General features: G+C 43.6%; 1 protein-coding gene across 1 annotated transcript in view; it reads right to left on the reverse strand.

Moving 5' to 3' along the window:
* The window catches only part of plxnb1b (plexin b1b), a 65,129-nt gene that overhangs the window by 31,050 nt on the left and 17,462 nt on the right, over positions 1 to 16,617 (reverse strand). Inside the window, 6 exon segments of the mRNA XM_034143780.1 lie at positions 564 to 696; positions 2,724 to 2,824; positions 3,117 to 3,245; positions 9,262 to 9,444; positions 12,077 to 13,247; positions 15,128 to 15,213. Coding sequence (XP_033999671.1) covers positions 564 to 696; positions 2,724 to 2,824; positions 3,117 to 3,245; positions 9,262 to 9,444; positions 12,077 to 13,237 — 1,707 coding nt within the window. The 5' untranslated portion in view covers positions 13,238 to 13,247; positions 15,128 to 15,213.

A 16,617-nucleotide genomic window follows, 5' to 3' on the forward strand; every position in this document is an offset into this window, starting at 1 on the left:
TTGCCTCTGCTGTTATCCAAAGGCACCATCTTTCACAAACATGACTGATATTCGGCTTGTCTCCAACAGCGGGACATGACAGGACAGAGCTCTGATCACTATCTGCTCCTGATGCCCTGACACCTAACAAAGTCATGCACGCACACACACACACACACACACACACACACACACACACACACACACACACACACACACACACACACACACACACACACACACACACACACACACACACACACACACACACACACACACACACACACACACACAATAAGGAACGGTTGGAGGAGTTATGGGGCAGTGATTCATAGGCCCAATCCAAACCGCCCCTACATACTTCCAGTCCGTTGGCGTGTTCGCGTGGAGGATCCGCCACATTAAGAGCCCTTCCGATCCAACAAGTGTTGAGTAGGAGTGGGTTATCAAGCCCTCCGACAGCGAGTCTGCATCGGCCCTGGCTTCACAAAATATGTGCTTCCTCCCTGAACACCTGTGTCAGGATGTGTACAGATGGGGTGAACTATAACACTGGATCTGCTCCTCTGCTGTATCAGACTCACCGTCCTGCTCTCCTCCCGGCTGATGTTGGAGGGGTGGAGCTCCTGCACCGCCAGACACTGCTGCTCCATGTCGAAGCTCCACAGCCACTGACCCGGCTGCTGCCCCCGAGAGCACTGCGCCTGCAACACACACCTGCAGGGAGAACACACCACATCTGTGAGCAGGCTCTCCATCTGTCTCTCACACTCTATTAAATGCCAATAAAGTCAACTTGAAGCATGAAATCCATAAATCCTACAGTGATTGTACAACTGCACACCAACCGGATTGTTCACATGTTTTTCTAAATAGTTAGGATTTTCTAGTTTCCACTACTTAAACTATTTACGTAAGGAAGGTGTACAAAAATGAACGGAAAATATATACTGTGTGTACAGGCTGTGTTGAAGGCAAACAGAAATTGAAAGGATGAAAGGAGAGTAAACACATCCAGGTGGGGAGGCAGGAGGAGGAGGCCAGGTGTGGAGGCAGATGTGCAAACACACTCCCAGCAGAGCACACACACCTCTCCTTTAGGGCGACTTGGCAAAACACCACAACGGCAGCTTCACCTCATGTCAACACAGAACTTTGGATTTCAGTGATATTCTTTGAACTAGCTGTGAGAGAATACATATTACTGACAGTAAACATCACACAGCAACACAAGGAGCTCATTTGGACTTGATTTTGCATTTTAGAATTCTTGATAAAACACATCACAAAAACAAAAAGGTAATTCTGCTTAAAATAAAACTTTGAAGTCAAGATAAGAGTGTAAATAAAGCACAAAAAACTAGAAAAAACATTCTTTCTCTTGAATTATAATTCAAAAATAATTATTAACAATGATGCATTAACTTATTTGAATACATCTTGCTAGACTTGAAGTTGCTAATGCTAGGTACTGTTAGCAAACCGTAGACATATATACCTCACTGCGGCTGAGTTTGCCACAACAGCCAAACCACTATTGTTTTTAAAGTGTGTGTGTGTCATTCTCTGTGTGTCTGTGGGCAGGTTGCTTTCACCAGCATAGCGAATGTTGATTTAGAAAATGGCTGTGGTCTGAGCAACCAAGAGGTCATTTAAACGAGACTGAAACAAAACAAAAGTCAGAAAGGACAGTAAGCAGCAAATCTTTCATATTCCATCAGTGTCCACTCACTGATGTGTGTTTTAATTGTTATTCGAGTCATTTATATTTGTATCTATATATTTTATGCACGTAAATGTCCCCTCTGTGTGACGTATCAAGGTATTCGGGCTCAGTCAGCCTGTAAAAGTATTCTTGTGTGTAAATCCAATGAGCTACTTTTTTTTTTCTTTTTTTTTTTTATTAGGTGGAGTATTTTACACCTTATACTTGAGTTCTAACTGCATGTCTTTTCAGCCATGCTTTATAGCACCGAATTAGGACATAAATAGGCGCGTTCACACCGGAGTACTTTTCCCGTTTAATTTTAATTTAGTGCCTGGAATTTTGCGTTCAAAAGAGTACTTAGTTCCGAGAACTTTTACCCCCATTAGCCGCGTTCACACCGGAGTACTTTTCACCGTACTTTTCACGTTTAGTTCCGTTAGTACCCCTTATGTCGCGTTCACACCAAAAAGAGCACTTAATAACTTTTACCCCCATTTTTAGTGCCTGCTGAGAGATGGTACTTTCCTGGGGGAAAAAAGTGCCCCAGTTCTGATTGGCTGGGCGAATTGCAAACCACGCCCCGTACAACTCTGAAATGTTTTGTAGAGCCGCCATTTTATTATCCTTGCATTAGCATTATTAGCATTAGCATTCGCCCAGCGCACCAACGCAGAGAGACTAACTTATGGCAACACAAAAAAAAACATGGGAGCGGTGGAGATGAGGAGGTGTCGGCGTTCTGGCGATTTACTCGGAAGGCTTCAGTAGAAGCTGCTGAAGCCGGGGACTTCCGGCCGGGGGACTTCGGGTGGCAGTATACACCGTGAAGTTGTTTGCGGCCTGCCAGTAAACCCAAAGCAGAAGAAGAAGAAGTGACGTCAGCGGCTTCATTTGCGTAATCTTCCCTCAGGGAACTTATTCCGGTGTGAACGCGATCGGCTCTTAGTTCCATGGGGGTACTAAGTGCTGGGAACTAAGTGCTGGGAACAAAGTACTTGGTGTGAAAGCGGCTAAGGTAGTTTGTGGTTGCTCTCACCTGCCCTCCAGGACACACCAGCCGCAGTAGGGGTCGTGGGCCAGCAGGCAGGAGTGGCAGTCTGGGTGCTGCTGGCATTCAGCCACGGGCCTCTTCTGCAGCTGGAAGCAGGACAACAAGCATGTTCAGTCGGGCAAAGCGTGCTCACTAAGCTCCCAGAAATCTGATTAAAAAGAATAGGTGGCCCACTTTTTCCACTGGAACAATGCAAAATGGAAATATGGTCATTAGACTAATCCTAACTACAGGCTGCTACTGGAAGAATAATTGGGGCAGAAACAGAAAAACAAATTCCTTCTCTTCAGCTTTGTAACGGCAATACAGAAAGGTCACATCTAGAATTCAAAACAGGAATGAAACTACAAGACTGCAACTACTGTAATGATGAAGTACCATGTTTTGAGTCATGATGAAGAGATGTTCCTCTTTCTGGTCCAGGATCAGGTCTGCCCCGATGGCTGTGTTCGGCTGAATGGAGATGACTGAAAACTCCTCCACTTCTCCGTTCGGGCCCAGAAACACCTGAGGAAAAGTACACATACACACCAAGGTTCAGACTATGTCATGATACATAAGACCGCTGAGTAAACATTTGCACTAAGCTGAAACTCAAATGCCTTTTGTCATGGCATCATTTCAAACAAAAACATAATAATAGAAAGCTTATTTATTTTTCCTCCTTGCCATCTTCAACACCTTGATATCACATTTGAAAGGACATTAACGGGGGGCGGCAGTAGCTCAGTCTGTAGGGACTTTGCCTGGGAACCAAAGGGAACTGCCCAGGTGTCATTAAGCAAGGCACCGAACTCCAAACTGCTCTCCGGCGTCAGAACACCGGCAGCCCTTTTGCTCTGCCACCTCTTCCTTAGTACTTCAGGGATGTGTAATTGTCAAATAGCAGCAGAGTGAAAACCTGAATTTCCCCTTGGGGATGGTTAAAGGGGATCTTAGTAAACACACATCTTAAGTAGGCTATAGTAAGAATTGTACTTGATCATGCTATGTGTTGAGTGTGAAAGGCTTAACAAATCCATCTCTATCGCAGCTGAGGAACAGTGTGTGATATCTAAAGAAACAAGCTAATAAGTAGATGTTGAGTTAGATGTTGTTATGGCATAAGTATAACCAGTTCAATCTGAGAAAAACAGAACTCAACAGAACTCATTCAGTACTCCACTGATGTAGCACTGCACTCATTTGTATATAGCTGTGTCATATGTAAATAATGTTAATTTGTTATAATAGTCTTAAAATTGTTTTTTAAAATAGCTGTCCTGGTTTTATTGTATTTGGTGTTGCTACGTATTCTTCCTTTTGTGTCTTTGTAAGCACCAAATACAGTATACCAAAGCAAATTGTAAACCTACTTTGGCATGTTTAAAGTGTTCATGTTCACACAATGGAAAGTAAAACAAAAAAAAAGGATCCAAATTGATGCAGGAGAACCAGAGAGAATTCTTCTTCTTTGCCAATAGCAGCTAGTGTAGCCTGGAGCTGCTAGCTACAGAAAGATCAGCAGCGAGCCAACTCAACATGTTTTTACTTTTCATACCTGTAGTTAATACTGAGTCAAGTGGTATAACTCTGAAGATACCAACGCCTTTACAAAACTTAACACATACGTACAGTTTAACTCCACGATTACTGTTAACATACTTTGATGTATACAATGAATGGAACACTCCATAACATAAAGAAACATTCAGATTATTGTTCCCCCAAAAAAAAAGGGTTCTTTTTTTCATCAACCACAAAACAAACTAGAAATGGAAGTGATGAAAGAAATATAACCAGATAAGAGGTCCTGCACGACAGGATGTTCAGACAAAGGTTGCACCAGAGGTCAGATGGTCAGAGCCAGTACACAACAGACAGCGTCAGTGAGCAGTCTGACTGGCTGTTGGACATTAAATGCTTGTTGCTGCACAAACCCCACCTTCTTCCACCATGACACACTGAGCTGACCTCAACAAACATCATGAGATGGAGTCCTAGCTGCTCAGCACTGCATCTTAAAACAATAGTTTTCAGACATTAGAAGGACCCTAAAAACATATTGGCTCCGCAGCTTAACTTAGTTTATCACAGCTCATCCTTCCTACAGTCAAAACATTTTTTTAAATATTTGTTTTAACCCGCAGACATGTCTAAGAAATACTTCCCACTCCCATCTGTAAGTAAAAAAAAACAAACCTTTGGCTGACTGTAGACTGAACATGACAAACAGTTCCCATGATTTCAAAAAAGGCTAGGTATTAAATAAACAAAAAACAATGATCCATTTGGCTCTTATCATTTAAATGTGGTTGCATACACCTTCCCATTTATACTCCTATTTTTTGGCCACAGTCAGGGGAAGGCCCTCTGGCCTGATCCCAGGTCTGTTAGCGGCACAGTAACGCTTCACGCTTGGCTGTACTGTTTCCACATATCTTGTGTGAATGTCAACAAAGCTTTGGAATGCAGATACAGATGGCAGATAAGAACTAGAAGAAGATGTTAGGTTTATTTGCCACTTGAGGAAACACTGGACGCTGACCTGACAGAAGAGCCGACAGCAAGCTCTGTGATTTATTGTGAGAATGAGACGGCACACAAAGTGTAATCCAGAGAGGAGCTGCTGTAATCAGCGGGGAAATAAACTGCTGAGTGAGTCTCCAACAACAACAACAAGCACAGAGTACATTTAATACTCAAATACAGGGAAACAATGGCCCCTGTACTCCCTTTATGTGCACTCGGGTACACATCGTGTAGAATCCAACTGTGCCAAAACACGAAAGTGGACTGTTTCTAACTCAAGTAGCATTTTTCAACATCACTGCTCTTCTAAAGAATCTGCATCAGTGGCAAGCACGCTAATCTCATCCTCTGAACTCTATGGCTATGGATCATTATTTTTCTTTAAATAAAGACAATTATCCTTCTCTCGGAACTCAACATTATACAAGATTTCAACGCGGACATATTTGAATATCAATGTATACGTTTTCTATAGTTTATTTTTGTGTCACTTTGATTATAACAACCACTAGAGGGCATATGCTGACTGTGAAAGAAGAAAAGAAAGAAAGAAAGAAAGAGAGAAAGAAAGAGAGAAAGAGAGAAAGAAGGAGAGAAAGAAAGAGAGAAAGAAGGAGAGAAAGAAAGAGAGAAAGAAGGAGAGAAAGAAAGAGAGAAAGAAAGAAAGATCTTTTTACACATAGAGAACATGAGGTGATGAGTTAGGGAGCTAACAAAGTTTGAATTGACAGTTCCTCTGAGGAGGACACACTGACAAAGGTTCCATTAATGACGGTGACATGGACACGCACACTGTGTGCTGCCATGACCCATAGCTCTGCATCATTCTCAATGAGTCTCTGTGTGAGGAAGTGCATGCGTCTGCCAGTCAGCGATGACAGTGCACATCGCAAGTACGGAGCTCCGTGCTCTGGCTTGGTGTTAGGCTGCCTCTGTGACGTATCTGTGTAGAAATACATTAATGGCCATCATTGTGCTATTTCTGCATGTGCAGGAGGCCTCTACCACAGGCCACCATTGACAAAAAATGACACAAAGAGCAGACTGTGTGGAGGTGAGCTCTCAGTAAACTCCTCATTTCAAGGGGCCGACCCCGACTCACCACTTAGTCCAGGAGCTAATAATCTAAGTATATATATAGAAACAAGCACAACTCCTGTGTGCTTCCCAACTGTTACAGATGCTCAGCTTCTATTCTCAACATATATGTCTGTTCTCTCTTTGATTGGCTCTGATTTCCTTCTAGAGCAGGACATTCCTCGTCTCCTTCACTGAGACTCCCTCTGACCCCGCAGAGACACGGCCGTGCATGACCCCCCCCCCCCCCGACAGCCATGTTGAGGACGATGTCATTTCAGAGGAGCTTCACATGATCCAGCCACAGAGGGGACGCTCCCAGGCTGTCCACCATGAGGGACAGACAGTACTGTTCAGCATGGGGCCAAGAGGGACGCCCTATAGAACAGGGTCAGCTTCTGTTACACAGGGAGAAGTTACAATTTACTACTTCCTGTATTCCATAACGCCACTAAACCACAAAAAAGCAATATTGTCCACTCTCACTTCCATAATCGCGGTTGGTGTCAACCAAAATCTAATTTGATAGACTTTAAAAAGACTGAATGTATTAGCACTGATTTACATTTGGTGTAACCAGGTGTCGCTTACCGGAAGACAAAACACCTCAAAGAAATATAAACCAAAAAGATGCAACATTTATATAAATAAAATAAGGTAAATATAGTGTGAGAGGTAAGTTAAGAAACTTTAGCATTCAAATATCTGCCAACAATATTTTAGTACATTTTCCTCCTAAATAGACCAATCATTTTTAACATGCAGGTCAAGTGGCATCTAAATCCAGTGGGCCGCCATAAGCATCATTCATATGAAACATCATAAGGTAAGGGTCAAAAGAACCTTGCTACACTTAGAACACCATAGGCACTGATTGACCAGGGAAGCTCTGATGTTTTTTTCAGAGGTCAATGTTCTGATCGTTGTCTGAATGTTGAATTCTTGAGTCTACCAAAATGTGAGTCAACTCTCTGCTCCTGACATTATGTCTGGCTCGCTGAGTTCCTCCTGCCAGCCTGTGCACACTGAGTCTGTTGAATGGCTCATGAATGCAGAGCAGCGTGGAGGTGACAGTGTGGAGTTCATGTGGATGTTTGCTCGGTCTGTTACCCAAATAAAACTCAAAATGCTGATAAATGCATTCATAGATCACCTTATTCACTTTTTTACCACTCAAATTCATACACTGATCTTATCTAAAGCTTTCTCACACACATAAATGGTTAAGCACCTCTACCTCTGAGCCACAGATGCTCACAATGACCCAAGTAGTCCAGAATATTACTTCATATCTCCAGCAATAACAGACTCTGCATAACATAGTAGTAGTGTGTGAGTGTGAGTATGTGTGTATATGTGTGTATGTGTATATGTGTATATGTGTGTATGTGTATATGTGTATATGTGTATATGTGTATATGTGTATATGTGTATATGTGTATATGTGTATATGTGTATATGTGTGTGTGTGTGTGTGTGTGTGTGTGTGTGTGTGTGTGTGTGTGTGTGTGGTGTGTGTGTGTGTGTGTGTGTGGTGTGTGTGTGTGTGTGTGTGTGTGTGTGTGTGTGGGGCAACAAACTGGAATGCAAGCTGACAACCTGGGTGTTTCTCAATGTCGAGGACGCTTGCTTGGTAGCACATGTACCTCCGAGTCACTTGCTTCAGAAGCGAGGCAAGAATCCTTCCTAGCCTCGGAAAACGAAGAATTGTGGAACAGGCTAACAGGTGTGCGTCATATGCGAGGCCCCGCCTTAAATGGGGCGTGATTTCCGCCAAAGATTTGGAAATTGGTCCGTGCGCAAAGCATTGTGGGGATTTTAAGACCGCGGAGTCTGCACATGTGCAGCCTTGAAATTTCCCGCAACGAAGTACGCCGGCCTCGGTAGAATTCCAAGGATCCTGGACATTGGAACAGTCCTTCGGCGGGACTCGATGTAGTATCCTTGAAATAGTGGCTCTGGAGCAGCCTTCCTCGACATTGAGAAACACCCCCTGTCTGTGCAAGTCTTACACTCACAGATTGTGATTTGATTGGGGTCTTACAATCACAACAATAAGAGCAGACACACTTCGACCATGACATTAAGTAGCATGGGAACACTGGAGTTGTTGTCTTTGTTGTTAACAACCACCATTGCAGCTGAAAATGTATCCGTCGTGACTCAGTCAGAAATCATGTTCCCAGACGAGCTGATGTATTGAAGTTTTGTAGCCAAGGGTTACGAGTTACGAAGGTTAGAAAATAACGAAGAGGCTTGTTTTTCCAAACCAAGAAGGCAAACTCATATTGTGCCACATTAGGACTGCATGCACAACACTTCAGCATCAACATGTTTGCTTTCATCATCAATTATATCCATAACACCATAGTATATGAAGCGCAACATTGTTCTTAATGTTGCTTACAAAGTGGACAAGATTGATTCATTAAGTTTTATAATTTACAAAATATAGGGTAAAACTATTCTTCTTCTTCTTATTGCATAAAATGTATATTTTAGGCACACAGCTACACTCGTTACATTTTAAAAATGAAAGCCCCTAGGCATATACAGTGCATCAGTGGTAACTTTAAGTTGCTAACTGCATGAGTTTACACTAGCTAATGTTAAGCCTTTGAAACTGAAGCCATTTTGGGAGAAAACTAAAAATCATAATTTATCATAAACGTGCGACGATAAGTCAACTAATCGCCAGAACTGATTGGTGGAATAGAAAAATCTTTAGCCGAGGGCAGCTCCTCAACGGAAAAAAGGTATTTTTGGGCCCAATTACATCACTTCACTTCATTGGGGCATTGTAAGACAAATAAATGAATTTGATAATATTACAGATTTTCGGAGTATGAACAATGTTGGAAATATTGAGGAAAAAGTATACAACTCAACAAAATATATAAATAATATGGTAATATAAAGTGAGATGTTAAGTTACCTTGTGCAGGTTCCCTTTGGAGTCTCCCAGGAAGGCGATGGTATGTCCCGCCCTCACGCTGACAGCCACAGCAGTGAGACGGGCGGACGGACTGTCCAATATGGTCTCTGCCTCCACGGCCGTCCTGCTGGCCATCGGGCTGGGGGTGTGGTCCGAGCCGCAGGGGTACGCTTCCAGAGTGTTCTGATAGAGGAACACAGGACAGGAAGGTCAAATTCTAACTCAAGTTAAATAACAAAAGAATATATAAAATGCATCATATAGCATATGAAATGTAAACAAACTATGACTTGATTGTGGGGAGAAGCCCCTTTCAAGTCATTTGTTTTCAAATGTTCAGCATGATGAAGTCAGTTGCCAAAAATAAAACAGCAGTGTTTTCACTGTGGTTATTAAACCCCTGCCGAATGTATTGTGGCGGGGTTGGGGTTTGACTTGTACTTCCTGCTTTAAAGCTTACAGACAATTACTTTTTGCTTCCACAGGCAGGAGGGAGTCTTTACTCTGGCTGCAGGTGTGTTGTTTTTTGTTCCGGGCAAGTAGAGGCAATGAACTTGAGAGCTGAGCCTGTTGAAGGCTGCTTGTTTTGATGGATTGCATGAAGATGGCCGGTGTGTTGCTATGAATGGATCTTAGGTAACAGAGACTATTGATATGCAGCAGGAAACTGTTCAACATCAAACTGCTGTAATAACAAAGTGTCCACATGTTAGTGCGTATTGATAACGTTTATCCAGACGTTTAGTCTATATTATGAGAACCGAACCATTAGGAGAGAACACACAAGGGTACCTGCATGCTAAGAATAGCCTAAATTACATTTTGACTTCTAAAATAGTTATTTTGGTGTTGATAAGTGTTTGATCCGTCGCCTGCAGCTGGTCCAAAATGCGGCTGCACGCCTTCTTACTGGGAAGAGACGTTATGACCACATCACACCCGTTTTGGCAGACCTTCATTGGCTTCCTGTCCGTTACAGGATCCAGTTCAAGTACTTACTTGTTGTTTTTAAGTCATTGCATGGACTGGCACCACATTACCTGTCTGAGTTGTTGCACCGCCATGCTCCAGCTAGAGCATTGCGATCAGCTCAGCAGAATATGTTGGTGGTTCCTCGGTGCAGGAAAAAAACCCGAGGTGACAGGGCTTTCAGTGTTACAGCCTCCCAGTACATATCCGGACTGCTGAGTCTATTGAACTTTTTAAATCTCAGCTAAAAACTCACCTCTTTGCACTGGCTTTTAATACGATTTGAACATTACATTTTTACATTTGTATGTGTTTTTTTTAATATATTTTTCTAGTTATTGTGCTTTTTATCATGTTTTTAATTATTGTTTTATTATTGTACTCCCATTGTGTTATTTAATATGTATTGCCTGTACAGCACTTTGGTCAACTGAAGGTTGTTTTAAATGTGCTATATAAATAAATAAAGATTGAGATTGAGATGAAGTCCGGTCTGGGAACAGGGCCGCTTAGCGTGCCACTGCCGGGCTGATGAGAGGCTGTGATTACACTGTACTGAGTGACACACGCAGGCTGCAACCATATGGACATCCAGCACATACACTGAGGGCAGTAATAACCGGGAGGGAGTCAGATAACAAAACAAGGTTCCTCGAGTTGCATTTAGGCCACTAATATTTCTTTTGAGTCCTGAATCCTGACCACCAATAACAAAGCATGTTCCACACGGCTCAGCGTTTGCGTGAGAGTCTGTCCTCGGTGCAGATGGGCTGTCCTGGCAAACCCTGAACAGGGATGAAGCTGCTTTGCCGTTTGTGTGCAAGGATCCAATTGAGCTTTCAAATCTTAATGACACTGTACATCTCTCTGCAGATCCAAGTATTTCATAACAGTCTCCCTCTTTCTTTTGATTCCCTTTTTTACTTTCAAAAGCATATCATTCCTGTCCACTTCCTAGCTCCCATTTTCATATTCTTTCCCTTTTGCTTCTGATTTGCAGCTCTGCTGTTCATCTGTATCCCTTAATTAATGTGTTTGTCTCTTTCTCCTTCAGAGCCTTGTCTCTTCCCGCTGTGTCTTTATCCGTCCTTGTCAGGCCTTGTTAAACATTACCCTCAACCCCACCCCACTAAGTATGGCTAATGCCGCAGATCGATGGCTCCCTGTCCAGCAATCCTATTAAATGACACTACCTTCTCCCCTACAGCCAATCAGTGTGCAGCTGCACAGGTTGAGGGGTCAGTGCTGCTATGTGTCCTAAACACAGGAGGATGTGCTAACCCAATGTGCATTCAAATGCAGTTTACATGCACAATTCACATGTACATGAACACAGCATATAAAAACAGGATTCCCAGAGTTCCTCTAATCACAGGGTCAATCTAATTAGGTCCCTCCTCCACAGCATTACAACTGGCTGTTACAAAAACGTCAGATAAAAGTCATCCTCTCTGATACAAATGACACTTTGCTGGAATTGGACAGATGAGGCACAAGATTATTTTTTTGGTATAGTAATCAAAGCGGGAAAAACACTTACTTTATAAAAAGTAATAATAATGTTTATCTTCAAAACATAAATATCTCAAAACCCTAAATGTGTTCACTGTTTAAATGCTGCCAGGGAAGACAACTTATTTGTCTTTATTTTTATTTTATTACTAATGTGTGCTTTTTCTTAACATGTAAGCTTCTTTATTATTATCTACCTTTTGTACCTGCTGTGTCACTTTTGATATATTGCTGTAAATGTCCCTGCTGCTGGACTAATAAATGAGCTCTCATTTCTGATTTCTAACAACTGAATGACAGGCAACACAGAAACAAGCATTCCATCCAGACTCACCTCTGGCAGGTTGGCACAGTTGGATTTGACTTCATACTCGATGTAGGCTGCCTCCAGTCCCAATTCTTTACCCATCTGTGTGTAGCACAAGTCTCTGGTGGAGTTAATCCTGAGGTCCACATCTTCCAGGTTAAACATGCAGAGGGCAGAGTCCTCACTTGGTCGACTAGATGAAGCCGAACGAGTGGAGAAGACGCCAAGAAGAACTTCTGATCCCTGACTGTCTGTACCGTCCTGGGTGATCCCGAGCTGGACAGCTTGCAAGAGGTTGTAAACTTTCCCTGCCCTGGAACGGCATGTCAAGGGAACTTCCACGTATGAATAATAGGCCTGGTCGTCCAAACAGACACGGGACACGTAGGTGCGGTACTCGCGTGACTGTGACTTTAGGTCCCGCCTGTAGAAGAGGAAGTACACGTGGTGACGGTGGGCAAAGGATGCTACAAAATGATGGTCGTATTCTGAGAGACGGCCAGCCACAGCCAACTTAGCGGTCTCCTCGTAAGAGAAGACTGAACCCTGGGCAAGGTTTCGTGTGGAAATGGGTGGGTGGCTGCTAGTGTAACCCCGCCCCACAAACAGTACTGGCTGCCTATCAGGATGAGAGCGAACCACCAGTCCCACAGTGCTGACGTTTGGGTGGTTAGCTGCTACGTATTGAGTATCTACTGGCCTCTCTGTAGAGAAAAGTACCAGATTCACAGAGTCCAGACTTCGTTTCTGGCAGATCCCTTGGTTGACGCTCCCACAGGTAATAAGTTCCATGGAGTACGGGTCCACCAGCAGGAGCTTGTTGTGGTTGCTGGTGAGCTTAGCCTGAGGGCAGTTGCTGTCGGTTACAGGAGGTAAGCAGTCCCTGCTGTCTATGACAGGTCCCGTGTCCTCCTGAAGTTCAGGTTGCAGGAATCGATCCAACTGGAACAGGTGATCCCGGGCCCCGATGTAGACCAGACCCACAATGGGGTCTGGATGCAGGGCCAAGTGCTCGAACAGAGTGTCATTCCTGATGAAGGTGGGATAAAGACTGGAGGGGGAAGAGTCTGATGCTTCAACAACACCTCTAGGTACTGAGGTGAAGGGCCAGCCGGCAGCTAGCAGCAGGAGAGTCAGCAGTGTTTGGACTGCTAACACCGAAAGACGACACCCCATCCCAGGAGGCATGGCAGCAGAGCTAAGGGACAGAAGAGAGGACAGGATGTCAAAGAGATGTCGCTGTTCACTACAAAAAGGGGTTTTCATGGATGGTTTCCATGTCATAGACCCCCAAACTGATGCTATGGATCCCAATATAATCAGACATTTTGTTGCAGAAACAGTTTCTTGTTGAATTATTATTCATTTCTGTTTCGATTATTTATATTGTGCCAGAGCCTCACTTCACGCCGCTCCACAACAGTATAGTGTTTTTTGACCTTCTTGTCCTTCATGCTGTGTTCCTATAACTAGTTAGCTAATGCTGGCCTCAAACCCCTCCCTGCTGGGGCCATTTTGTCAATGCCTCATTAGGCAATTAAAGAGTCATGAACTCTGAGGGACATGGTAGATAACATGCTGGACTCAACCAATCATAATCTGCCATTGTACGTGACCCGTTTAAGGTTCATTGGTAAGCAGGCAGGAAATACCAGACTAGTACGGTTTAATTGGCAGTATAAAAGACATCATTCCTCATTACAGCTATGCGTGGTTAAGGTCCCTGTGAGCTTAGAAGTCAACAACATACAGTCAAGCTAGGCAAGGCAATGGTGGGTGGATTACACCAGACGTTATCAGGTGAATAACATCTGGCATTTAGTAAAAAAAGAACAGAATCACTTGAGTTTGTATAGAGAAAGTCTGGTAGATAAAGCCTCTAAACTGTGAGATATAAAACCAAACGGATGGATCTACCTCACCTAACCCAACAATCCAGGTAACAAAAAGGTACCAGTGTGTATTCAGTCTCTATAATGCACTGAACAGTAAATGGGCGAAGCAAACTTATCCACTTTCACTGATGCGGCTTTCACACCAGCGCTTTTCCCTTTCTAGCTCCTAGCGAGAGCTTTTCTGGTTCAGCTCCGGTTTCCCTTTTCAGCTCCCGCTCTGTTCACACCGCCCAGAGCTGCCGCTGCTGCGTCATGACGTCACAGTTTACGTAGCTGATTTTCTCCCACAACAACAACGGGCCGGGGACTGCGTCGGGTCGATGATCGTGTTGCTTTTAATCATACGAAGCCAGATTAAATTAAATAACGACTTCTCCAACCTTATACTTTTCTCCAGAGTGCCGTGGTTCATTGTTTATTAATGTGTTTCAGCGGCATTTACCGACCGCTGCAGTGCTGGCTGCTCTTCCACGGGAGTTTATTCTCCCGTTAGCTCCGGGTTAGCTCACACGGCTCTAAAGTATTCACTGTCTGACTGTCACACAAGCAGCTGATACATATCCCCAGTTCCCCTTAAGTGAATGTGTGTCAGTCTGAATTGACGCTGTTTGGCATCACAACGCTGTTATGAAAGTTTCTCTGGTATAACATGGGTGATGTTAGCATAGCAACCGAAGCTAAACTGACTACTTGCTAAGCCGTTTTCTACAGGCACATTTTACCGGCGTATTTTTCATTATGATTCTACTTGTGATAGTCGGACATGACAACCTGTACAGCCCATGTATCTCCACAATGATCAATAACAGCGAACGGATGGTCAAAGTAAGGTTTCCTGCACGCCTCGACGTAAGAGACGTAAGCGACGCCGCGTCATAGCTCCGAAGCTCTTGCCTCTGGACCGACAATTTTTTGGAGCTGGAAGTGAACCGCATTCCGGAGCTATGACGCGTCGCCGCTGCGGTGTGAACAGGAAAAACCGGCGCTTTTCCAAAGCGGAAAAGCGCCGTTTTTTTTTCTTTCTGCAGATTCACAGTGTAAGAATAACTCATTAAACTATTGGAAGACAAGAAGACATTATTTTTTGTAACTATGCCTAAACCAATTGACATCCAACTAAAAAGACCTCTGGAGGATACCTCAAGCTAAATAATTAGGTCAATCTGGGACATTGGATCCTCACCATTGGTTTCCAGCGGTGTCTCACAGAGGCATGTCCCCTCTTGACCACCCAGCAACTTGGGTTAAACACATCCTTCTGAACACAACCTGCAAAAAAGGGGAAGGACAATATACATCAGTAAAAATGTTTTGGATACTCAGTGGCAATTTAAAAGAGACGGCATATGATTAAGGGTCACACAAGAAAATATTGTTGGTAGTTATTAACTGAAATTGCTAACTTTAGCTAACAGCACATTGACGACAGAACTCGATTAAAAAAGCATTTGCAAAGTGCCACTATTTGCTATGCAGCAATTAGCTTTGTTCATACATTCATGAAAACATAGATATCAACAACTATATTACATTTCCCAAGGGCAATACTTTAGGCAGCTATATCCTATGCTAAGACCCCAGGTGGGATATGAAGCAGCAAGTGCAGAGATGAAAAACCTCGGCCTTGAAGACATTACCACAAGCCTGAGTGTTTGCTACAAACACAGACCCCAATGGTCCAACACTTTGTATTTTCTTTTGCCTCTCTGCAGTCCACTAAGAGTCGTGGGAAGCTTGAAGCCATTGAAATTCCTGTCAGACCTGTGTGTGACTGACTACATCCGCTTTTGCGAGTAAAAGCCCCTCAGCAGAGGCCAAGTCGAGTAGTGTCAGTCCAAGAGGGCTTTCAGTGCCGCACACACTCTGTACCAGCATTCAATCTTCCCTCATTGCTAGGATACAGGGTACAAAACCCTCTGGAGTGTCTGCCAGATAAACAAGCTGCTGTGAGGTAAAAGAAGATGGCATGAGAACCTTCAAAAGTGCACTTGTTTGAGCACTTGAACCTCTTGGTTAGCTGTTTCTTCGTGAAATACTATAATATTAAACAGTGAGTTATGACACGTCATTCTTTTTTTCACTCCATATGCAGTAAATCCTCCTCTCCCCCTCCCTTTTATCTCCCTCTTTTTTCTATCCACCTCTCCTCCTCCCAACACCACCACTGGTACAGAAGCAGGATTATCTCCACACACACACACACACACACACACACACACACACACACACACACACACACACACACACACACACACACACACACACACACACACACACACACCACACACACACACACACACACACACACACACACACACACACACACACACACACACACACACACACACACACACACACACACACACACACACACACCACACACACACACACACACACACACACACACACACACACACATCACACACACACACACACACACACACCACACACACACACACACACACACACACCACACACACACACACACACACACACACACACACACACACACACACACACACACACACACACACACACAACCTCCTGTATTTTTGAATTTTTGTAAAGGCATGTTCACAATGTCAACAATGAAACGCAAGGACACACAAAACAATATACCAGAGCACATTAAGGCCTCCTTCACACGGGAACGTTTGCGTTTATGCACAGTAT

Source organism: Trematomus bernacchii, unplaced genomic scaffold (genome assembly GCF_902827165.1).
Source record: "Trematomus bernacchii unplaced genomic scaffold, fTreBer1.1, whole genome shotgun sequence".
Taxonomy (NCBI): Eukaryota; Metazoa; Chordata; class Actinopteri; order Perciformes; family Nototheniidae; genus Trematomus; species Trematomus bernacchii.